Source organism: Squalius cephalus (genome assembly GCF_949319135.1).
Source record: "Squalius cephalus genome assembly, chromosome: 5".
In the NCBI taxonomy this organism is placed as follows: Eukaryota; Metazoa; Chordata; class Actinopteri; order Cypriniformes; family Leuciscidae; genus Squalius; species Squalius cephalus.
The window spans coordinates 32429320-32454888 of record NC_137126.1 but is presented as its reverse complement, the minus strand read 5'-3'; the positions used below and the strand labels follow the sequence as shown (position 1 = coordinate 32454888).

Genomic DNA, 25569 nt, shown 5'->3' with positions numbered 1-25569 from the left:
ATATATATATATATATATATATATATTATATATATATAGCTAACGTTACGTTTGCAACAACATTTGCACCGGAGGAAGAGACAAACGCTTAGAAACGCCCATATAGCTAGCATGATGCCTTCTATTTCTAGATGACAAAGACAAAGTTTACCAGTACTACGACACTATAACAAAGGTTAGCGGTACTTATCTGAACTAACGTCATGATCACTGCCACTAGATATAAAGAAAACGTTGCTTTTTCACTCTATTGTGCTATTCATAAAAAAAAAAGATAAAAAAAAGTGTCGTTATTGTGCACTGCTGCTCGTAGACTAGCTCCAGTGCTCATTGCTGCATTGTTAAATGATAGCAACTCGCCAGGACACTTCACCAACTCTCCACTCATTCTGTATAGTTCTAAAACAGGCTGAGGCTATTTTTGAGACATTTGAAAAATGATATACATATCTTGAGTGATTTATGTACCCATTAATCGACAGTGGTGGTTAACCTGCAACATGGGCTTTAAGTAAACACAGCTGAAAGTGAAAGCTGGTGAAAAAGATCGTGTAACATCCATTATTTGGACTTGGTTCGGATTTAAGCCGCCCGACGAGCAGCAGCAAACTATATAGACAGAGTGTCTGGGGTAACAGTTCGGTAAATTAACACACGACTAATCCGTTCTACCACCTCAAATTCAAAATGAAACATATCACTGAATACCAGCGCGCGCATATTATTCCCAATATATCTTAGTGGTGTAGCACATAATCTCTGTCTGCGCCTGATTTTAAGAAGCATTGTTGTGTTTCTTTTTAACTGAAAAGACATCAGTTAGACAATATTCTAATTTTAAATTTGGGGTTTCATAAGCTCCAGGCCATAATAAACATTAGACCTACTGAAGTCTCTGCAGCTAGTGTACTTAAATTTTATTTATCTGCAAAATTATGTTGTATACTTACAGTTTTGCACAATATATGCTCTCAAAACAACATGCACCCTAAAAAAAACAAAAAAAACATTTAGCAGTTGTTTAGCAGGGTCTGTGTAACCTTTTCTGAAATGTTTTTTTTTTAATAATATATATCGTTATCACAAGAGGCTGCAATGTATATCACAATATGGATTTTAGGCCATATCGCCCATCCCAAATTGATAGCCTATAGTAGTTGATAATAACATAGGCCTACCTAATGTTGCCTACGGACGGTAACAGTACAGTAGTAACCTTTTACAGTCTATGAGTAGAACAGCTTTCTCAAGCAGTTTATGATGCATTTTGGAAACAGAAGATGACCCCCTGGTATAATGCGCCACATGGCTTGAGAAACCCGTTCTCAAAGACTTACTTTTATAGTCCAGTTTTGTGTAGCACACATATTCTGAATGTCTTCGGCATAATTTAAATGAACCATTTTAATCTAGATTAATCTAGATTAATTTCAATATTAATCTAGATTAAAACAATTAATATATGCCCACCTCTACCGGAGGTCAAAACTCAAAGTTTTATGTTGATTTTCACATTTCAAATGTTCAGTTGGTTCAGTTTGAGTTTTGACTTACAGAATATGTAATGACGTAGTAATATTATTCACAATAACACTCATAAACCAGTTCTTGCAATTAGAATAAATAGTGAAAAAATGCATACCTACAGCATGTTGAATGAAATCAAGTTAAAGTTTATTTAAGGTCCACACACTCCTAAACTGAAGGTTTCTTACTTGCTCTTGCTGCACTCCTGACAACGGAAATGGTTTTTCACATAATAAACCATTCAGTTTATCACATAGAAAATCTCATAAGCTCACTAAAAGAGCCCCCCCTGCGGTAGTGCAGACTTTCCACCCTCAGTGATGAGTGCCTAAATGTATACCACAACATCAACGATATATTGCTTCTGAAACAAGTTGCTTTGCTTTATATAAAATAAATAATTAAATAAATAAAAGGGTAACACCAAATAAATTATATTAAAAGTTACAAATACCATGAAATATATTAACGAAAAGCACGTGTAAAATAGTGATTTTTTAAAACAACTTAAAAAAAGACAGAAAATGATCGATCACTCAAATAGTTTGGACATAGTCAATCATTTCAATGTTATGACACACTGACGCTCCATTTACATGAACTACCAATGTTATGACACACTGACGCTCCATTTACATGAACTACCAATGTTATGACACACTGACGCTCCATTTACATGAACTACCAATGTTATGACACACTGACGCTCCATTTACATGAACTACCAATGTTATGACACACTGACGCTCCATTTACATGAACTACCAATGTTATGACACATTGATACTCCATACGCAAGCTCCCAGTATTGTGACATAAAACATTGATACTCCATACGCAAGCTCCCAGTATGTGACATAAAACACCGATACTCCATACGCAAGCTCCCAGTATTGTGACATAAAACATCGATACTCCATACGCAAGCTCCCAGTATTGTGACATAAAACATCAATACTCCATATGCAAGGTCCCAGTATTGCTATAGGTTCAATACTGTAGACACAAATTTCTCTTGATAGTGATTATTCGGTTGTGCACAAAGTATTTTACTGCTTTCCATTCTCTTTCATTACCAATTAAAATCTTGTTTTCATTTAAGAATCTTTCACAATCCACTTTTCCAGGGACTTTCATTTCCTTTAGGAAATTCTTGAAATGATGTTCAATAATTTTACTCTCCTTCTCTGACCAGGTCTTTCTGGACTTTCCTGTTAAAATAAATTAAGAAATTAAGTAAGTAAATCAAATTAATTGAATTAAAGAATAACCAAAATTTGAATAATGTAGATTTTACAAGCTGAAGAGCACAGACAATTCTTAAAATACATGTCAAGATGTTTCATGTAGATACAATTTTTTTATGCAAAGTGGAATAACAAACCCTTTTTATTTAAAGGCAGTGGTGAAATCCTAAAGAATGGAACTGCCTCTCTTGAGGCTGCGGTCGTTATTGAGGTGGCAGCCCTTTTTTCCGAATGATCATCCTCTGTCATCCTTTTTTCAGATTCAGCATCCTCTGTGTCTGAGTTGCTGGAGCCCCCTTCAACTGTAACAAAATGAGCATTCACATTCTTTAAAACTAAAAGTAGATTTTTACAAAGTGTGGACACTATGAATTGTTTAAACAAAAGACATATACACATAAGTAATTTACTTACAGTTGATGTTTGGCGTTATGTCCTCCAGAGATTTTCCTTTAAATTTGCCTATTCCACTTTGCAGGGCAAACAGAATTCTGCTCACTTTTGCAACTTGTAAGGTTTCTTCAGGCAGTCTGTAAAACTCCCTATGGACTTCAATGTTGTGACCCATGAAAGTTGCTAGTTGGTCTAGTTCATGCGTTTGCAGGTTAAGTAGCTGAGAAACTGTGGCTACATGTTTTCTCAACTTTGTAGATGTAATGTTTTCTGGGTTTTTAGCCCCACAGCTTTCTGCAAATCGCTTTAAGCAGTCACAACCACGGATGCTCTCCTGTGATCCATAAAAAGGACGAGCAAATATGTAGGGATTGCTAGGGGAAATCCCAACATCTTCTCTAGTTTTAATTAGAAGTTCCACAGATTCTGTTATATTTGTGGGAAATAGTACTGGTACTTTGCGGCCTCGTTTCCCCCGTACCTCTACTCTGGTGAGATTCTTACAGAGTTTCTTCTCAAAAGGTGAAAGGCTCTCCATAATTTCATCCTGAATCATCTGTTTGTTTCTCTGCAGGTATGTTTTGACTTCCATCCTTGAAACCTCACCTTCTCGACGCCGATTGAATAATATTAGCTGTGCTAGAGTCACCTGAGAGAGATCACTCCATGACCTTTGTGATGTGTGTTCAATGTGTGCTTTTTTGTTGACCTCCTCAAGACACTTTAGATGATCATGGAGCTTCTTTATGTCTTCTGCTAAAGGCAGCATTTGGGGACTGTTCCACTTTTTCTGGTACAAAGTTTTCAGTGCATTAGATGAAACATGAATTGTCCATTCTAGTTCAATTAATTTACTGAATTGCTCTGCTCTTCCCTTCAATGCATCATCCTCTTGACGTAAAGCCTCTCCCTGCAAAATATATGACACTTTCACAAGGGAATGACGCAGTTTCAGTGCTGTTGAAGGGACTGAGAATCGGTTGGTTGAGGAATCAAATCCAGTCATCTTTTTTACTCCCTCAAGTACTGTGTTGAACTTTCCTGGGTTGATCAAGTCCTTCAAAGCAACAATGTCTTTATCAATAGTTCTTGTCACTATAAGAAGTCTGGCAAGTTCTCTCATCTTATTTCTAATGTCTGCCCGGTGCCGTGAAACTTCTCCGTTTTTGAGGAACATTCTCTCACCCAGTGACAGAATCAACGGGTCAGATTTCACCACTTGAGTAACGGTATCATATGTCATATCTTCAATAATATTTTTAAGTCCACTAGAAACGTCAGAGTCCATTGGCAACAACAGAGAACAACTTGCCTGAACTTTTCGTTTCACTGGCATATTTTCTTTGTCTTGTAATTTGCAACGTTTGTGATGTCTCCAGAGATCTGTTTTGACATACATAGCAAAGCAAAACTTGCAAGGCAGATAGTCTATTGCTGTTGACTCACGAGTTGCTTGTCTTTTTGGTATGATCTGTCCTTTCCCAGAGGATAGGACTGAACTGTTATGGTGGTAGTTTCCCATGTTCCTTACTTTGGTTAATAGAAGAGTACGCATGTTTGAGCCTCTGTTGTGTGCAAGTGCCTTTGCAACTTCAACTTTTTCAGAATGTTTCTGCTGTAGATGTCTTGCAATTTTTGGATAAGGCTTCTCACAGTAAAGACAGTAATTCTTCTTGTCATAGATGCGTTGATGTACACTGTTTGAGGACATTTTCACTTTTATTTGATTTTGTTGAGAGCTACAGCCGTGGGCACTTTCATCTATTTCTATCCAACTCTTCATAAGTGGTTTTCCTTGGATGCGTTCTGCAACATGTCCTTTAGCTTTTTTTGTGTCGTCTTCTTCTTCTTCTGAGATTTCCAGGGAAAAGGAAACCTGTTGTTCAGTGTTGTTCTGAAATAAAGAACCACACAACTGAAATGTATTTGTAAATAATAACAATGTTATATATTATAAAGTATAAAACCCTTAATTACCATTTCAGACTCATATAAGTCCTCCTCAGTGTGAGAAGATGAATCCATCTCATCACTGCAAACACTTTCTGGCTTATCACTGTCGGTACTCTCTAGGATGTCCATCTCATCTGACGTTTGGGGACAGAAATCTGCTGTATGGGTTCTGTCCTGTAAAACAATAACAGTGTGTGAAATCCATGTCCATGTTTGTTTTCTATCTAGAGCCTGCTGATTCTAAAACACATACTGTGTTTTAGAATCACTGTTGTCTTTTTGGTCTTAAACTTTTTTTTTTTTTTTATGAAAATGAAAAGTACTTACTTCATTTTCATTCACATTGCTGTAGTTGTTTGTGATTCCAGTGTAATCCGACTGGTGTATGAAACCTGTAAATGCACAACAATTGTTAAGGATATCCAATAATTTAAGGATTTTTTTTCTACATTCTTGTAAAATCTACAAAGTTTTATTAATGAGGTGAAGAGAAAAGTGTAAGTCTTGGAACGTACATGTGAAAGACTGAAGGCATTCCTCAATGGTGGGACGTTCTTCGATTGAATTAGACAGCATTCTGCTAATAATATATTTTTGTCTTGTCCATCTTTCTTCACATTGAAGAGTGAAGTTACCCATTCTGACATTTTGAGATAGCCCAACTGGATCCTTGGAGTAGGGTGTAGTTGTCTGATAGGGGTGTTGCCCATCCGTCAGGATATAATGAACCAAGCATCCTGCTACCTACAAAATAAAATAATATTTACAAAAATTTCAGAAATGGTCACAACTAAACTGCAGAATGAATGAAGATGATTAAAATGATGACAAAATGCTGCTGTGCTCAAATGAAAGCTGCTCGAATATTAGCATTCAGAACAATTGAACATAGAACAAATGTATGCATTTTTGACAGAACTGATTACAAATCATATTGATCACATACTAAAATAGTATTGTAACTGCATACATGTAACCTGTTAATCCATTTGAACCCAAACCTAAGAATTGTCATCCCCAAATTAAATAGGGGATGTTCATGAAGTTCATTGTTCATGACATTTTTGGAATAGAAGCATAGTTGTAGTCTAATTTTAACCCTTTCATGCATGAATTATGATAACCTTAGTCAGTATTTTTTTTCCCTATGTGTTTTTATTCCTCTTAGGGCATGAAAAACAAGATTTTTTACAAATTTTTCAAAGAGATCTTCAGGTGTCCACTTGAGTGGACAGCATGCGGTTATGGTTAAAAACGAAGATATACTGTATTAAATATAAGACAATAATCAAACAGATAAAGTATGTGAATTTAACAAACTAATCAAAACAATTATATCAAATCATGTGAAACTGAAAATATAAAATATATACAACAAATATAAATTAAAAATATTGGAAAGGCTTCGTACAACTTCATACAAGTTGCACTTCGCGTATCTTTGATATCAGAACATGAGGACGTGATTCCATCAGAATTTTCTACAGACTGTCAAGGCACAACTGTGGAACCCACTCAGATGTTCCCTCCAGTGCACCAGAGTATGGAGATTTACCCTTATTAGCTGATAATTCTGATTATGTTCAAGATGGACATGCACATTTCTATCATAGCCCTCCTCTGAGAAAACCTAGCATTACATTTTTTCAATCTCATCTGAAATGATCAGTGTTGGATGTAATGCATTACAAGTAACATGCATAACACATTCAGATTACTTTTTGATGTTACAAGTAAAGTAATGTGTTACAAGTAACATGCATTACCTAATCAGATTACTTTTTGATCTAACAAGTAATTAACTACAAGTAATGTGCATTGCCTAATCAGATTACTTTTTGATGTAACGAATATATAAACGCATTACAAGTAACATGAATTACGTATTCAGATTACTTTTTGATGTTATGAGTAAAGAAACGCATTACAAGTAACATGCATTACAAATTCAGATTACTTTTTTCGATGTCAATGAAAATTACATTCTAATAATACAAATACATTTATTTACAGTAAAAAATTCACTGCAGATCAAGTTTTTAAGTTTTAACATTCCCATTATAATTATGAATTGTAGCTGAAATATAGCAGTTGATGCATGACGTCCACTACAGTGGACATGTGATTAATCAGAGTTTTCTCTCAATCTAAAATCAAAACTTGGAAAATTTTACTGTGATATGACTCATTAGATATTGCTTGAGTCTCCTAGGATAGAAGGAATGGGTGGATATTCCGGAGCAACTTGGCATGTCTGACTGACCCTTGGCCATCTTGGTTTGGAGGGGAGAAAAATCGAAACACAACGGCTTGCCCTTGGTTGCAATTTATAGGATGATGCACCAGGGTCCAATGAGGCTGATGTGCAACTTTGCCATAAAAACCCATGCAAATTCAAGAAAATGCTTTATTAATAGCTGTCCACTGTAGTGACCACTATACGTGAAAGGGTTAAAGAAGACACTTCGCAATTTGTTGTCATAAAATCATAATTACAATCATTAAGAAACATAATATATAGGCTTAAGTGTATTGTAAAGTTTTTAGAAAATATTTTTCTCATTGATATTTTATGACAAAACAGAAATTGGTTCTTGTTAAAGTACAGAAACCCAATGAAGCCACAGACCTGACCATGTTTAACTTAAAATCTGCAGATGATAACTCTAACGGCCAGATTAATTTACAGATTGCTCCAGCACAAACCCTTTCACATCTACTGCAGTCAGATTCACCCGTGTTCACTCTGAAGGAATCACTCACATGGCTGGTGCACTTGTAATGACACATGAAGGATGTTAAGAGGCTAAAAGCAGGTTTAGTACTTGCCCCATTGAAGTCAACAGGGTGCAAATTGTAAAAAGAGGATAACGGTGTAGGCAACACCGATTTTTGTCGTTCAAATTTACAAAAAAATGTGCTCAATGTTAAAATTCTCAGCATCAAACCAAGACAATTTATTAGATCAAAACCATGTTATCAAAACTTATAAGGCCTTTCAAGTATTTAAAATACATTCTCTTTGTGATCTGATGAGGCTTAGAGGATAGGATAGTTTACATACTGTAATAAAGGCTAAAAGCTATAATAGTTAATGGCTATAATAGTTAATGCACTTCACAAAATTGATAGCAAAAAAAAATATATATTTTCTTTCTCATGGTATTTTTATCAATATGGTACACAATTATCCTATTGAATCGTTAGGGTCAAAAGTACTCACAAAGTAGTCCAATTACATTACCTAAAATTATTTAGATTACAGGATTGTAAATTATTTGTAAATAATATTGTAAATTATTGTAATAAATTTAATAAATTGTATTTAGATTGTAATCTAGATTAATCTAGATTTCATCACTGACTGCAATTTGTGTCATGTAATTTGGAATGAGTAACTGTGTACAATACAATACTTAAGTTATAACCAGCACTGTGATTGGAAAATCATGGAACATCATAATTGTATTTGTTTTAGTAAACGTTCTTGACTTTCTGCACAAGGTCATAATTATTTTGTTAATGAATGGATGCTCTATACCAGTTTTTAATGCTCTATACCAGTGGTTTTCAAACTTTTGAAATGACCATTTATTTATTTTTTGTTTACTTTCTATCACCTTATTTGTGGAGTAAAATGAAACTAACTCAGCTGCATATTTTTGCAGTATTTTATTTTATTGATTTATTGAATATTTTTTTTTAAATCAAAATATATTTAGCATATTTCCTTAGGCCTATATAATATTATTTTATATTATTATTTTAATTTAATTTTATTTCATTTTTATGTAAGTCCATTTTCATTAAATCATCAAGACAACCCATTTTTTAAATATTGGACGCGACCAAGGGTTTGAAACCCGCTGCTCTTTATTGGTTACATTGATTAATTTAGGATAAAAATATAAATAAATAAATAAATAAAACTCCACTCTGAAATGTGAATTAATAATGAGAATCCATCAATATTTTTCCAAATGTGTTCACTTTTGAACTAAAAACCCAGAGGAATGCTGGAAAAGTCTCAGTTAAGTAAGTTCCCTGGTTCCCTGAGTAGGGAACGGAGACGTTATTCGTCGTCACGTCGTAACTCGTAGTGACTATGAAAGGGAACACTTTATTTTGATGGTCCCTTTTGAACATTCTACTAACTATAAATAAATGTGCAGCTACATGTCAACCAACTGTAATTACAGTATTAGTAGACTATATCTGCTTAATATCTGCTAAAATTTGACTGTGATAAACCCCAATAGACATTATACTGACTAAATATATAATACATGTCAACTTATTTTTACTCTAACCTACATTTTAGTCTCTAGTCTACTTATACTCCTGTAGTACTCTAATGAGAATTAGTTCACATGTAGTTGTAACATTACTTATAATCAACAGAATGTGTTAAAGAGACCATCAAAATAAATTGAGACCAAACATTGTGTAGTCAAATGCTTTCATGATGACCATATAGCAGATTTTTTCCTTTGACACAAATTAAGAAATTAAATTACAGTCACCATGAGATATTTATAATAAAACAGAGGTAAAACATTTTTAGGATTGAGTCTTAAACCTTTTAAATAATGTATAATTTGCCTTTTATTATTATTTTTACATTAAATCTTAAAGTAACTTTGATATAGTGTAATTAAAAAACACTTCTGTGTGCCGGCGTCCTCCCACAAATTAACAAGTTTTAACATGATATTTTCAACCCTTACCTGGATATCTGATTCTTTCTTGTACTTGTATTGCATGCCTCCAACATCTTCATAACTCGACCAAGAAAAAGATCCAGCCATTTGAGAGAGCAGTGTGGTTTGTGCCAGATCAAGTTTTCTGCTTGCTCCAAAGTCTGCGATGTACAGTTTATTGCTTATATCTGTAGAAAAGTAAAAATGCTCACAAAAAATGTAACACTTAAAATGATATCCACATTATCATATGCTCATGCATTTTAAATGAAAATTTCTGCTGATATTACAGGATAATTATAGCTATGGCTAATCCACAGACTGCTCTTACCAAACAAAATATTTTCAGGCTTCAGGTCTCTGTGCAAAATTCCATATGAATGCAGTTCCTGAAGTCCTTGCAGTAACTCCTGGCAGATCTCTAGTCTTCGATTCTCTATCAGGCTTTTTCTTTCAGGAAAATCCTTGTTTTCAATCAGCTCCATCAGACTATATTCACAAAGAGGTGACACAAAATAGGCAAAGTAAGTGTCTTCCAACACTGAAATGTGTTGCAGAAGGTGCTCTGCTTGTAAATTTTTTGAACTCAGGAAATGAGCCATTTCCAATTCAGTTTTGGAAACATGTTTGGCAACTCGTTTCACTGCAACTTTGCAGTTGTTGAAGACTCCTGGGAAAATCTCAGCAGCATTGCATCCATTTGCAATCTTCATTTCTGTGTTGATAACAAGGTCATCCATTTTCATCAAACCAGGCTTTAAATCAAAGTTTTCAAATGAATTCTTCCATCGTGATTCCTGTAAAATGCAAAAAAGCAAAAGCATATTGAAATGTAAGAAATGTTTTACAGTGTATATAGTTATTAGTAAACTCAGCTGAAGGAACAGACCTCTCTATATATATTTACCATATTTTCCTTGATCTCTCTGAATGTGGAAATACTGGTTTTCTGAAACAAATTACATTAAAAGCAATCATTAATGTAGTTAACATGAACATATAATGAGCACCACTTTTACAATATTTCTTAATAGTATGTAATGTTAATTTCAACATTTAGTAATGCATTATTAAAATCAAAAGTTGTATTTATTAACATTAGTTATTGCGTTGTAAATGTACATGAACAAGCAATGAACAGCTGGAGTTTAATTAACTTACATTAACAAAGATGAATAAGTATTGTACCAAATGTGTTGCTTTTAGATCATGTGAATTAAGACATTAACTAATGTTAACAAATGAAACCTCATTGTGTAAGTGTTACCTAAATAATTAGCTTTTTTAAAGGTAAAAATTGTACAGCAGTATTGTTGAGGATAAGAGAATCTTGTAACACTTTACAATAAGGTTTCATTAGCTAGCATTAGTTAACAAACCAATAATGAACTGCGCTTATACAGCATTTATTAAACTTTGTTAATGTTATTTTCAACATTTAGTAATGCATTATTAAAATCAATTAGGTAATACGTTGTAAATGTACATGAACAATCAATGAACAGCCGGAGTATCATTAACTAACACTAACAAAGATGAATAAATATTTTACCAAATGTATGGCTTTTAGTTCATGCAAATTAATACATTAACTAATGTTAACAAATGAAACCTTATTGTGTTACCATATAAAAACTATATAAGTGTTACCTCAATAATTTGCTTTTTTAAAGTAAAAATTGTACACTTAAACAGCATTTATTAAACTTTGGTTATTGTTAATTTAAAAATGTACTGATACATCATTAAAATCATAAGTTGTATTTGTTAAAATTAATAACACACTGTGAAGTAACATGCACAAACATTGAAACAGCTGGATTTTAACTAATATTAACAAAGATTAACCAATACTGTAACAAATGTATTGGTCATTTAGTACTAATGTTAACCAATTAACCTTATTGTAAAGTGTTAGCAAGTTTTCCTCACCACTTGATAAAATAATGAAAATAAGACACCAACAAATAGAAATAGAAGTTTAAATACCTGTCTCCATGGGCAGTTAGGATCTCCGTAGTCGTATAAAATTTCTTCTCCTGCATTGATTTTTGTTAACGCAAATGCACACAGATGTGGTCTTTTCTTTTCATCCATTATCTATTGGTTACAAAAGCACACAAACACACAAATGAAAACAACAAAAACATCATTTGAAAAGTCGCCTAGTTTTTAATAATGTCAAATAATGCTACAAGATGAGGCTGTATAAAAGGTGTAATTGAAACAAAGAATAAGAATACATTAAAGACAGACTTACTATTTTAATTTTGCTGTTTGGCTTGATGTGGTCATCATTTATGAATCGTCCTAGTCTTTCTGTATCTTGACTGCCATCAACACTGTGTGGTGAAATATTTTAAAAACACTTTTGAATTGTCATAATGGTATTATATTTCATTGGAACATTCATTAATTTAATCTTACCAGTAAGATTGTTCCTGAAAGGAGTAGAAATACAAAAATGCTGCATTTTCAGCTGAGTAGTCTTTGAACAGGTTCTCTCCTTCAGATCCAGTGATGTGTCTTCCAACATACTCCAACAGGAATTCACCTGGCTCAATGTGTTTTGTGGCAATTACTCCAAAACCTAATAAATAGTATAAATACAAGTAAATTAATAGTATGATAAAAGATTCATGAAGTTATTCAGGTTGTCTAAATTATTTTCAATGGTATTGTTACTTCGAAAACAACTGTATCTACATCTTTATAAAAGTGTAAAAAAAATAATAATAATAAAAAAAAAAAAATCAGATTTTCTGTCTGAAAAAATCAGACACTAAATATTCATCATTTCCATTATTACACAGGCCCCTCACATTCTAACTGGCAGTTACTTACAAATAATATCAAGAGCACTCACACATTTACATAATAGTGTTTAATTTAGAGACATCAGCAGCTTATAACATAAATACTGGCAGGAAAACAGATGTAAATCCACCTTTAACTGGTCAAAGCAATCATGTTTTTTCCCCTCTTGCGTGTTTTGTTTTAACAGCCTGCTTTCTCTAGGTTCATATTTTAAACCCAACCCTTTGACATTAAAGGAATAGTTCACTTAAAAATGAAAATTCTGTCATATATACTCACTCTCATGTTGTTTCAAACCTGTATGAATTTCTTTCTTCTGCTGAACAGAAAGGAAGATATTTAGAAGAATGTCAGTAACCAGACAGTTTCTGATCCCATTGACTTCCATAGTAGGAAAAAAATTATACTATGGAAGTCAATGAGACCAGAAACTGTCTGGTTACTGACATTCTTCTAAATATCTTCCTTTCTGTTCAGCAGAAGAAAGAAATTCATACAGGTTTGAAACAACATGAGAGTGAGTATATGATGACAGAATTTTCATTTTTAAGTGAACTATTCCTTTAATTAGTGACCACACTTAGCTTTTATTTAAGTTTTGCAAAGTCATACAGTATTGATGGGAGAATTGTATGTAGTAACTTACCTTTCTCTTCACTCATGAATTGTTTCTCAAATGTGTCTTTATCTTTGCCAGAAGCAATGAAGTACAAAGCTTCTTTTTCAGGAAAAACTCTTCTGGGTCTCATTTTCCTGTGAAATATTTAAAATTATTTTATGTAGGATTACTTCATATGCAAAATAAATAAATAAATAAATAATACCTCTTTAGAATTTCATAGAAAATAAATGATTGAAAAGATGACACCGTGGGTAACAATTTAAAATGTAGTAAAAAAATAAAATAAAAAAAAAAAAATTACCAACAATCTGATTATCAATAATATTACCGGTAATATACATGCATATTTACATTGTAAGAGGATATCAATATTTTATAAAATTAGCATTTACAAATTATCATAAAATATATAATGTTCAACTTACCTCTTAATTTGGAAAGAAAAAACTGAGATGAGAAATGTCTCAGTGCGCTTTTTATGAGGTTCTTGGAGGTAGATACAGTCTTTAAACTATAACAGAAAGATAACTCTCCAATGTAGGAAACAATCGCGTATAGGAGCTGTCTTCCAAATGGCAAAACTGAAGTGTGAGTTAGGAACATAGAATAGATGATACACATGCTGCTATCTGAGCAGTGATTGGGCCGACGCCCACAGATTAGCCACAATTACCCATCATTACTATTGGTTCTGTTATGCAAATTTATCTGTGAATGAAATCAAACAGCCAGTTCAAAATAAGTGTATAGTCCATTGTTTTTAAATTCAGTTCAAATTGTAAACATCAGTTGGATCAGGAAAAATTCCTTTTCCTCAATTACTATTACATACATTATAATTACTCACTTTTTTTCTGTACGTATAGAGCACAGAGCACAAACCTATACCAGTGGCAGATAGAAATGATAAAGTTAATAAAGAAAAAAAGTAATTTCACACAATGTAAATAAATATAAAAATATTCTCATTTAATGTAAATCAAATGGTTATATAGGACGTAGCATTTACCATGGGCATTCATATTTATGTTGGTTTAACTTAACTTGTATAGCACATCTGAAAAGAAAGCTCATACCACTTACTTAAGAGTACCTTGTGTTGAATCACAAAAAAAAAACAACACTGCGTATTAGCTGCGTATTAGAATTGATCTCAGTCCACATTAAAACGACTGCAAACGCGGATCACGTGACCATTCACCAACACTGGGCATGTGCGTGCCGGTGTAAACCTAGAGACTTTCAAGCATAGACTGTAAAAAATGTTTTCAAACATCAAAATATCATTTATTAATATGTATTTGTGTCAAAATGACATATAAACATCTTTTCCTATTCCATTTTGCCAGAAAACGCTTCCAACACGCTTGCGTGTCGCAAGAAAAATAGGTGTCGGTTATATTTCTAGCATGCACGCGTTTACCGCGCCTGAGACGCGCCAGTTTCTTACTGTAAGAAACTGTTCCAGCGGGTGAAGTTTACTGGTACTGAATATTACCTGTGTATACTCCATGACTGGTGACACCCAATCATAGAGCCGAGCGTGAGCCTCTGCGTCATCGTTTCTAAAGTCCTCCGTTTTGACCCGTCCACTCTAAAACGCCCTCCGGAGATTCAAAACGAAAAACGGGTCGGCAGCGTTTCTAAACTTCTCCGTTTTGGGTCTCCGTTTTTGCCGTTTTAGTGTGGACGGGAGGTGCAAACGTAGCAAAAAGTCTTCGTTTTTAAACGAAAATGCAGTAGTGTGGACGGGGCCTAAGGTAAAACTTTCACAGTCTGGCCTATGTGTCTATGACATGCTGTCCTTTGAAGCTCTTCTCCATAGAAATGCAAATTGCCTGCGGGGGTATTTGGGGGGTAGGGTAGCAGTCCACCCAAGGACTGGAAAACAGCAGTGAGGAACCATCTGATCAGAGCAATTGGGATATGTTTCAATCAGCTCTGTAATTTATATACAGTCAAGTCACACCACAATTATTTATACCACTTTATACATTATAATTCTTTAAAATGTTCTAAGACAGCCCCCATTTTACCAGGTGGGGAATAAATGAGACACATATTTTAAAGGTATACAAGCTCAAATATAAAAACTGTAATACAATTGATAATAATTGATAATACATAATTTAAATATGTTTTCAGTTAAAACAGCTCAAACATGCGTCTGAGAAAGCGTTGTCTGTGAAACTGGGGGCATAGTTTTAGAGACACCAACCTCAAATTTGAATCTTAAAATATGCCATTGTTTTGTCTCAAGATTCACACCAGTAATGTTTTTTTTTTCTTTGCACATTTATAAAAGCTACTTAAATGAAAATGAAATGATAAAATGAATCTACTTTATTTTTTTATTTATTTTTTACCAAACGTTGAAGTATTAGTTCCAACCAACATTTGTAAACAGCATCGCAGAGTTGTGGTTTGAACGACAGCTCTCGATCTGTGATTTGAAGCATAGTTTCAAGTTTACATGGCATGTGGACTCAATAAATCATTATCTTTACAAAAATAAGCAAGCTGACATTCAGTACAACCTGTGTCTTTTATTTAGAATACATACAAATGTAATTTAAGTCTTTTAGTTTGTCAAGAGATTTAAAGCACCATTTTTGAAAACTGCGCAAGCTCTACTATGTAAGAACAAGCCTATGATTGAATCTGGAAATAAATCAAAATAACTGAGTGAAATTAAACACAGTCATGCCATGTACTAACATTATATGTTTGATATTTAATTTATATCAAAACATCTAGCATTAATTTGATCTCAAACAGATTCATTAAATAAATTATACAGATGATAAAGCCTACTTGTTACAACTGAACTGGTTATTTACAATGTTTTGTATAGACAGCTTAGATGAATAGCTTATTTAAAACAATTATATAGTCACCCCCAATTTTGGTGAGTGATGCATTTATGACATACCAAAAATATCAAAGTTTCTGCTCAGAAATCATTCTGAATAGGCACATAACCAACATATATTTAGAAAGCCATCACTTGAGTGTTTACAGTTCAAGACTAAAAATTTATCAGACTGTTATGAATATTGAGATATATAAGCTCAAACATAAAAACATCAAATATTAAGAATATATTTATTAAATGTATAAAATATTCTGAGCTTCAGAATATCAAATCTGAGGATGATCTCTAAATGCATTTTATGAAGCCTATTGTAAGACCAAATATCTTATTCCCCTGTAAACACTCATGTAGAGTCATTGACTCTCATTGTCATTTAGAGTCATTGACTCAACATGTCTGGTTGGTCTGGTGAGGAGAAATGGCCCATTCATGTAAATCGACGAACATTTAGCACCTTTTCAAGAGACTTAAAGGGTTAGTTCACCCAAAAATGAAAATTCTGTCAGTAATTACTCACCCTCATGTTGTTCCAACCCCATTAGACTTTCGTTCATCTTCGGAACACAAATGAAGATATTTCTGATTAAATCTGAGTGCTGGATCACTCCTCCTGCAGGCTTATGGACACCTCAACTTGCTGGCCCAGAAAATGTATTATAGACATTGTTAATATAGTACAAGTGACTCCAGTGGCTCAATCTTAAGTTTGTAAAGCGACAAGAATACTTTCTGTGCGCAAAAACAAACAAAAATAACGACTTTATTCCTCTTTTCATTTCCTTCTCTCTGGACCTCGAGGTTTTTTTTTACATAGTGTAATATAACGTAGCGGGCTATTGGGCGACTGTGGTCATGTGTGATACGTGGTGACGTGAAACACAGACGCGCTACGCTATTACACTACGTAAAAAAAATCTCTCAGATTTCATCAAAAATATCTTAATTTGTGTTCCGAAGTTGAACGAAAGTCTAATGGGGTTGGAACAACATGAGGGAGAGTAAATACTGACAGAATTTTCATTTTTGGGTGAACTAACCCTTTAATCTTCATTTTTCTTTTATTCTTATTCTTTTGTTTGAATTCAGTCATTAATGCCTGTATCCCTGTATTTTTTGCTTGGTCATCTAAATCTCTGTCATTCCACTATGCAAGAGCAATACATCTATTATCTTAAGTCTTGTTAGAAAACCAACAACAACAACAACAAAAAAAAACTGTTCTTGAATTAAAAAAAATAAATAACATGATTTTATGAAATAGGAAGCTCATGTAGAAGGTGCATTAGCTCAACAGGCAGCCTCAAGCTACATGACACAATATCATTTATTAATATTACACTCTCACTTAAAGCTCACTTTAAAACACAATTGAGTATTTGTATCATATTTCGGTCGCAATTTAAAATGGTTTCAAGTCAAAAAAGATTATTTAAATATGTTATAGGCTATTTTGCATTTTTTTATGAAGCAATGGGCTATTTTTACTCACATGCATACTGTAAACATTCTTTGTTCCTATACAATAACCAAAATCGAACGGAAATCAAACACACACAAAACAGAATAACTTGAATCCTGCATTTATTAGCTTCTTGTATCAGATGAAGAGATGTGTTTAGTTTTGTTTGTCCACAGTGTACACAGCACTGCGTCATCCAGAAGGACAGCCTTATGGTCACGTTGGTTCACCATGAGATGATTGACAGCTTTACAAACGAATCATATCGAACTGATGTCATCACGTTTGCTGACGCAAATCTGGAAGAGCAGAGTCATCGCTGGCTCTGTTAGCTGTTTGAGCTCTTCAGATTGCATAATTCAGTGGGAAATAAATAGAAATATTATTCTGTATGACGATATCATATCAATTATTTCTCCAAATGTGCGCATCATTGGCCTAATAGCCCTGGGAGATCGTGGATATTGTATGTAGGCCTATATAAACACAAATAAACTGGAGATGAGATGAATGGCTGCTGTATGAGTGATGATTTCTATTCAAGATAACGAACATTACAGATTAATTATTTTGCACTTCTGGAATAAATTAAGAAACTTATCTAACTTCAAACCAGTTTAATTATAAACAGTGGTCAAATATCAAAGCTGGGGTCTTAAACCTTCCTAATGAAGCTCAGTTTGTGCAGATCAAGTAGGAGTGTGATGTTTTAAAGAGTAATAAATAAAATAATCTGGGGCCACCAGTGATCCTTGACAATCAAGGGGTTAATTATGCCTCTGATTGTTTTACTTCTGGTATATCTGCTTGGGGAATCGAAGCATTTAATGTCTCCTATTAACACCCGGTCTCCACTAGATAAAAACAGTCTGTCAGGTCACAGCTGTAATCACCTGTGATTATCATATGTAAAGGCAAATGTATAGGAAATCGTTAACCACACATTCCAAAAGAAAAAGGTTTAAGCAGTATGTAAATGAAATGATATTGCTGTTTTTTGTAACTAAAACCACTCAATTCACACTTGTGAATTGCAGCTATTCATGGATTCACGTCTGGTTCATGATCACCCTTTTCAGTGTTTATTCTGTTATGATAAACAGCTGGATAAACTTAATTTACTATGAAACTAACCAACAAATTAGTAATTAACTAAGAAGAACTATATTAAACTAGGCATATATATTATTTACTGTGTTTTATCTTTGATCATAAGGTTAATTAATGGAAATTTAGAAATAGTGCTATCCATTTTACAAAGAGGTTTCATTTGTTAATTTACCATAAACTATAAATAAACGGTTGTAATTTTATGAGCTCATATGAATAAGTTATCTAAAATAATACACTGTGCATTAATGTGTGTATGATGTTATTGGTTAGTTCAGATAACTGTATGCATTACATAATCTAAATGAATAGAACCTTACTGAAAATGTAATCCAAAGTGATGATGCATTTAAATTGAAGTTGTGCTGCAAGATTAATGATATTAAGAAAGTACTGGTCCATGTATTGTTTATTTGGAGTTCTGCATACTTAATATAGTTCACTGTTTACACCAATACATGATATAACCCCATATGAGTTTATTTATTTTCACTTTAAAACAGATCTTGTAGAGATTACCATATTGTTGTTTTATTTTCTACCCCAGAAACAAATCTATATAAATCTATATATATATTGAATGTGTGTGTAAATATTCACTGATACACTTGGTGTCATATGGTGTTTGTTATTTCTTTGGGACATTTTAACTAAATATATTTTATTAAAACTAATCTGAAATAAATAATATGGTCTATTTCATGTGACTTTCAAAAATGTGTATTATAAGTAAGTCTTAAACTTTTTTTTTTTTTGCAGTGTACTAAGTCATAATTAAGTGTTTTTGCAACAGCATTATTTTCCAGGGTAAGCTAAGCAACAATCACCCACTTGTACATATTTGGAGGCGCCAGTTTGTTTCCAATCCCAGAGAAATTAGCATTTCTATAGCAACAGTTATCTGGAGACCCAATCACTGTCCAGAGATGGTTGGGGTTGTGGGATATAATCACAGAACATTCACTCTTTCGTGTCTTTTGGAAGTGTTTGTCTCTGTTTGAACCTTGCGTTTTTGAAGGAGGAGAACATATTCTACAACATGAGGTAAGTTCAGCATTTTGATTGATCTATTTATAAAGAAAATAAATAATTACGCTGTTACAATTCAGAATTTCAAATTGGTTTCATTAGTAATTGGTATCTTTATAATTTATATTTTTGATACTCCTTTTTGCGGATAGTTAAAATGTCTAGAAGAGTAATTTAGAAATTTAGAATAATCCTTATTTTAGACTTGTAGTACCAACAATGATGATATTGCGTATATTTAAAATCATAATGGTCAATTTAACAAACATAAAAAACAATGTTTTACCAGTTATTCTACAGATGTTGCAACTGTTAAACATGTTTACGATTACTATTTTTTTACTTTCCTTGTTTTTTTTTTGTTTTGTTTTTTTTAGAAAAGTCAAGTCAACAGTTCATGTTGTTCAACAAGAACACTTCATCAGAGAATCCACTACTCAAAAGAAAGGTATGTTTCTGCTCAACCTATTGAACTATTTTAAAATGTTTTATTCAAATAGATTTTAACATTTACAATAATGCATGTAGTGGCAATCTCATTTCAAAATACACAAATGTTTAAGTGTTATTGTATGTTCGTTTGAAAATTGTAGATGTTTAAATCATGGTCCAGCCCTAGATTTTAAGATTGTGAGTTGTGCCTTTCCATGTTAAAGAAAGGCCTTAAATGTATAAAGTTTATTGTGACGCAGCTAATTATATTTTACAACAAATTCTAGAGCAATTGTGTGACTTCCCAATTGTGTGCTGCATAGTTAATCATTTGTATTGTAATCCTTTTATCAGGTGTGCACAGAGTTTGGATTATTGGTGACAGTTACATTAGACGTGGCGAAAAGCGAGCAAGAGAGACCATAGGCACCAATCTTGGAGTGGCTTCCCAGGTCCAGTGGTTTGGCAGGGGAGGCATGTGTTGGGGAGACCTCCTTCCCTTCTTCCAACAGTGCCTTAAAAGAAGGACTGCTCCGAATGTGCTAGTGATTCACTGTGGAGGCAACGACCTAGGACGTGTGAAAAGTGTGCTGCTTCTCAAAGCAATGAAGAGGGACCTACGTGACCTCAACAGACAGTTTCCCCAGATGAAAATTCTGCTGTCTTCAATAAACCAAAGGCGCCACTGGAGGCATGCCCCCCCGGGAAAGGTGGACAAAGTGCGAAAGTTTGTGAACAATGTGATGGCTAAGTTTGTTTTGTGTGTTAATGGGAGCATTGTACATCATCCACACATACTGTTTGAAAAGCCTGAACTATTTTTAAGTGATGAGGTTCATTTAAGCCCTAAGGGAAACGATGTTTTTTTAACTGATATTGGCCATTGTCTGAGACACCACAACCCATAAAATTGGTCTTTAATTACAGAAAAGAGGGTCTCAAATCATGATATCATTTTATAATTGTATTAAAATGTATACATTTTAAAAAAGAACTGCAAAATGTTTAAAATTCAAACCAAAGGAAGAAATAAAAGCATTCCCCTGACTTATTGCTGTGGTTGCATTTTATTTATCTAGTCTAGATCATTGTTGATATTGTAAATTAATAATTGGTGAGAATAAAATTAAAATTCTGTATTATTTGTTGATATGGAACTGTAGCTAGAGAGAAAAAATTAGGGACTGCATAAAAAAGCATATAAAATATATTTAAAGAGAGTGCGTTAAACAAGAAAAATAATATTATGAATGATAAGAAGCTTCTTCTCACATCTGCTTTTGAGCTATTGCTGCCAGGCCGTCTGTAATTTTTACCCCATTGTGTGGAAAACAGATTCAAATTAGCCTGGCTAATGTCAGACCAAGTCTCTTTTGAGCCTTGGTCTGGGAACCACGTGTTAATTTTCTCGTATTTGAGGCGTGGTTCACGAATGCCCAGAGCCGTTTATTGGGCGCTATGAATGTCTATCAAATGCGCCTGTACGTAGCTCATAGCCAATCGTTTCAATTATACCAGATGACGTATGTAGAGTGACAGAAATTCGACGAGGAAAAATACGATGGGTCAAAGATTTATTTGTACACAATGGCGTGAATATTACTGTTTGTGCAAGATAAACATGAGGGTAGAAGGTAACGTCGAGTCTGATGCCATGTTGGATCCATAGATATAAACAAACTGCTTCGGTGTCATCATCGTCTTGCTGCTCCCTCCCCATTCTGCGATTGGTTCCCTTTTTCATTGGAAAATCTGGTCTATGGTAGCCTGACGTCATCATACTCAGATTCTAGTCAGAATGTGAGTCTGATACTGGTCCATTGAACTTTGATTATGGGGCGTGTTTCAACCGAACTAGGAAAGAAAATGTCTCTGCACTCAATTGGATAGACCTACAACCAATCAGAGCAACGGAGTAAGTGACATATGTTTTTCATTCATGTTTCCAGTTGACAAATGCCTTGATCGCGGTTCTCTGTTCCTCTTTTAAAATGAATGCGCTGTCGATATCGTCTATAACAGACGCGATGGCGGAATCTACACATGATGTTTCATACAGAAAGTTCGGGAGAAGCTCGTTCAAATAATCAATCCAATCAACTTGTCATCAAACGATTGCCATGCCTACCTTATCAGCATGAAAGGAAGCATATATTTATTCACTCACCTAACATTCCTTGACAGTTTCAGCATCCCCCCAATCACTCTCGGCTTGTTCTTCCACAGCCTGGAATATGGGGGGAGTACCCTGGGTTCGGGCCGAATACCGAGCCCGCCCTCTCCTCGGACAGCACCCCAAATATGCATTTATTCTTTCTGACTTATTTATAAGTGTGAAATCTAAATTCTCCAGAGGCAGTCATCTTTTCTTTTACTGTCTATGCATCTTTGTTGTAAACGAATTCAGCCGGCTAGGTCTATGATGTCCAAACTGCCTAGCAACGTGAATAAAATCGCGCTGTGAGCAAGGCAGCATGGGGAAACCCAGGCTAGATTCAAATGGTCTTTCATAAAAAAAATAAAAAAAATAATCTAATATTTAAAATTTTTGATAACTGATGGTTTGATCATTCTATTTTTTTTTTATACTTTTTATGTTTGTCTTGCATATTGGTCTCTGATGCCTGTGTGAACATTGTATAATTAGACACACACACACACACACACACACACACATACATTTATATATAACTCAGGCTTTACCTTAATGTTAATAAGTGTTTCCTGAAACATTCTTAGTTAAGAATACCTTCTGTAAGTCATTCGTTCGTGGTTGGTCTGGAGCACTCTTAGCTATACCTTATCACTGTTGACAGTTCATTACGATAGTGGCCACCACTGTTTCTTTACATCTCAGTCTATACCAGTGGTTCCCAATCCTGGTCCTGGGGACCCACAGCTCTGCACATTTTATATGTCTCCTTTATCTGACACACCCAGTTCAGTTCATAGAGCTCTTTCCTAACGAGATGATGATCTGAATCAGGTGTGTTAAATGAGGGAGACATACAAACTGTGCAGAGCTGTGGGTCCCCAGGACCAGGATTGGGAACCACTGGTCTATACGAATATAATTCTGCTAATTAAAGTGTTTTCATGCAAACAACATTGTCATAACACTGAAGTGATTTTATGTTGTTATTAATTATATTATCCAAAGTTTTATCAACTGGCAAACCATTAGGCAGTAGATAGCTGTAAGAGTATGTTTAAACATCCAAACACCAAAACCTTGTGCTTTTGTAAAATAAAGATCTGCCTTTGTTTCAACTGTCTCTGTATCTGCGAGAATCTTTCTGAAACTAATAAAGTTTAAACAATGGCCTATTATCACACAAACATTGTGCAGAGGCCAGCTATGCAAAATTGTAAATGCCCCCAACAATGACTTAAAAATAATCAACAAAGGCTATAGTACAGTAGCCTACGTTACACTGAGATTTCATGTAGGAGCGGGATTTGAATGCTTGGGCAGTGAGCGATTGAGTGGAGCGCATTGGCATAGAGTGGAATATTGAGCGGAGCACACATGCTGAGTTATAACTATATATTCAGGATTTACATTTATATATTCAGAGTTTTAACTATATATTCAGGATTACATTTATGTATTCAGAGTTATAACTATATATTCGGGATTTACATTTATATATTCAGAGTTATAACTATATTCAGAGTTACATTTATATATTCAGAGTTTTAACTATATATTCAGGATTACATTTATGTATTCAGAATTATAACTATATATTCAGATTTACATTTATATATTCAAAGTTATAACTATATATTCAGAGTTACATTTATATATTCAGAGTTATAACAATATATTCGGGATTTACATTTATATATTCAGATTTACATTTATATATTAAGGGTTATAACTATATATTCAGGGTTACATTTATATATTTAGGATTTACAAATATATTCATAGTTATAACTATATATTCAAATTTACATAGAATTATTTCCTGTTTGGCCCCCCATAATATGTATACACACACACACAGTATATATATGTATATATATATATATATATATATATATATATATATATATATATATCGCTCTACACTGACCAACAGTGGACTTCTGCCTGCATTGGATCTCTGTGTGTGTGTGAACAGTTTAATTATTTTGTAACTATAACTATAAGTTATATTATATATCTTTTTTATATATGCAGTCCCTAACAATTAACTTGCCATTGCATACACACATACACACATACATGTCTATATTACTAACATAGGGGACTATCGCTCTACACTGACCAACAGTGGACTTCTGCCTGCAATGGATCTGTGTGTGTGTGTGTGAACAGTGTCTTTATTTTGTAACTATAACTATAAGTTACATTATATATCTTTTATCTATATGCAGTCCCTAACAATTAACTTGCCATTGCATACACACATACACACATACATGTCTATATTACTAACATAGGGGACTATCGCTCTACACTGACCAACAGTGGACTTCTGCCTGCAATGGATATGTGTGTGTGTGTGAATAGTGTCTTTATTTTGTAACTATAACTATAAGTTACATTATATATCTTTTATCTATATGCAGTCCCTAACAATTAACTTGCCATTGCATACACACATACACACATACATGTCTATATTACTAACATAGGGGACTATCGCTCTACACTGACCAACAGTGGACTTCTGCCTGCATTGGATCTGTGTGTGTGTGTGTGAACAGTGTCTTTATTTTGTAACTATAACTATAAGTTACATTATATATCTTTTATATATATGCAGTCCCTAACAATTAACTTGCCATTGCATACACACATACACACATACATGTCTATATTACTAACATAGGGGACTATCGCTCTACACTGACCAACAGTGGACTTCTGCCTGCAATGGATCTGTGTGTGTGTGTGTGAACAGTGTCTTTATTTTGTAACTATAACTATAAGTTACATTATATATCTTTTATCTATATGCAGTCCCTAACAATTAACTTGCCATTGCATACACACATACACACATACATGTCTATATTACTAGCATAGGGGACTATCGCTCTACACTGACCAACAGTGGACTTCTGCCTGCAATGGATCTGTGTGTGTGTGTGTGAATAGTGTCTTTATTTTGTAACTATAACTATAAGTTACATTATATATCTTTTATATATATGCAGTCCCTAACAATTAACTTGCCATTGCATACACACATACACACATACATGTCTATATTACTAACATAGGGGACTATCGCTCTACACTGACCAACAGTGGACTTCTGCCTGCAATGGATCTGTGTGTGTGTGTGTGAACAGTGTCTTTATTTTGTAACTATAACTATAAGTTACATTATATATCTTTTATCTATATGCAGTCCCTAACAATTAACTTGCCATTGCATACACACATA

General features: G+C 33.8%; 1 protein-coding gene and 1 long non-coding RNA gene across 2 annotated transcripts; one reads left to right on the top strand and one right to left on the bottom strand.

Moving 5' to 3' along the window:
* Positions 1-1652: 1652 nt before the first annotated feature.
* LOC307158927 (uncharacterized protein) lies at positions 1653-15838 on the bottom strand. Its single transcript, XM_079871939.1, has 15 exons — positions 14107-15838; positions 13685-13967; positions 13284-13390; positions 12248-12410; positions 12081-12162; positions 11810-11920; positions 10728-10769; positions 10152-10617; positions 9848-10008; positions 5636-5864; positions 5448-5512; positions 5145-5294; positions 3189-5061; positions 2912-3076; positions 1653-2738 (listed from the first exon to the last, which is right to left on the bottom strand). The coding sequence occupies exons 3-15, from the start codon at positions 13384-13386 to the stop codon at positions 2518-2520; spliced, it is 3831 nt and encodes a 1276-aa protein (XP_079728065.1). The 5' UTR covers positions 13387-13390; positions 13685-13967; positions 14107-15838; the 3' UTR covers positions 1653-2517.
* Positions 15839-17957: 2119 nt separating this feature from the next.
* LOC307158933 lies at positions 17958-21391 on the top strand. The gene is made up of 3 exons (XR_013821311.1): positions 17958-19747; positions 20110-20180; positions 20519-21391. It is a non-coding gene; the product is annotated as an uncharacterized lncRNA (long non-coding RNA).
* Positions 21392-25569: the final 4178 nt, after the last annotated feature.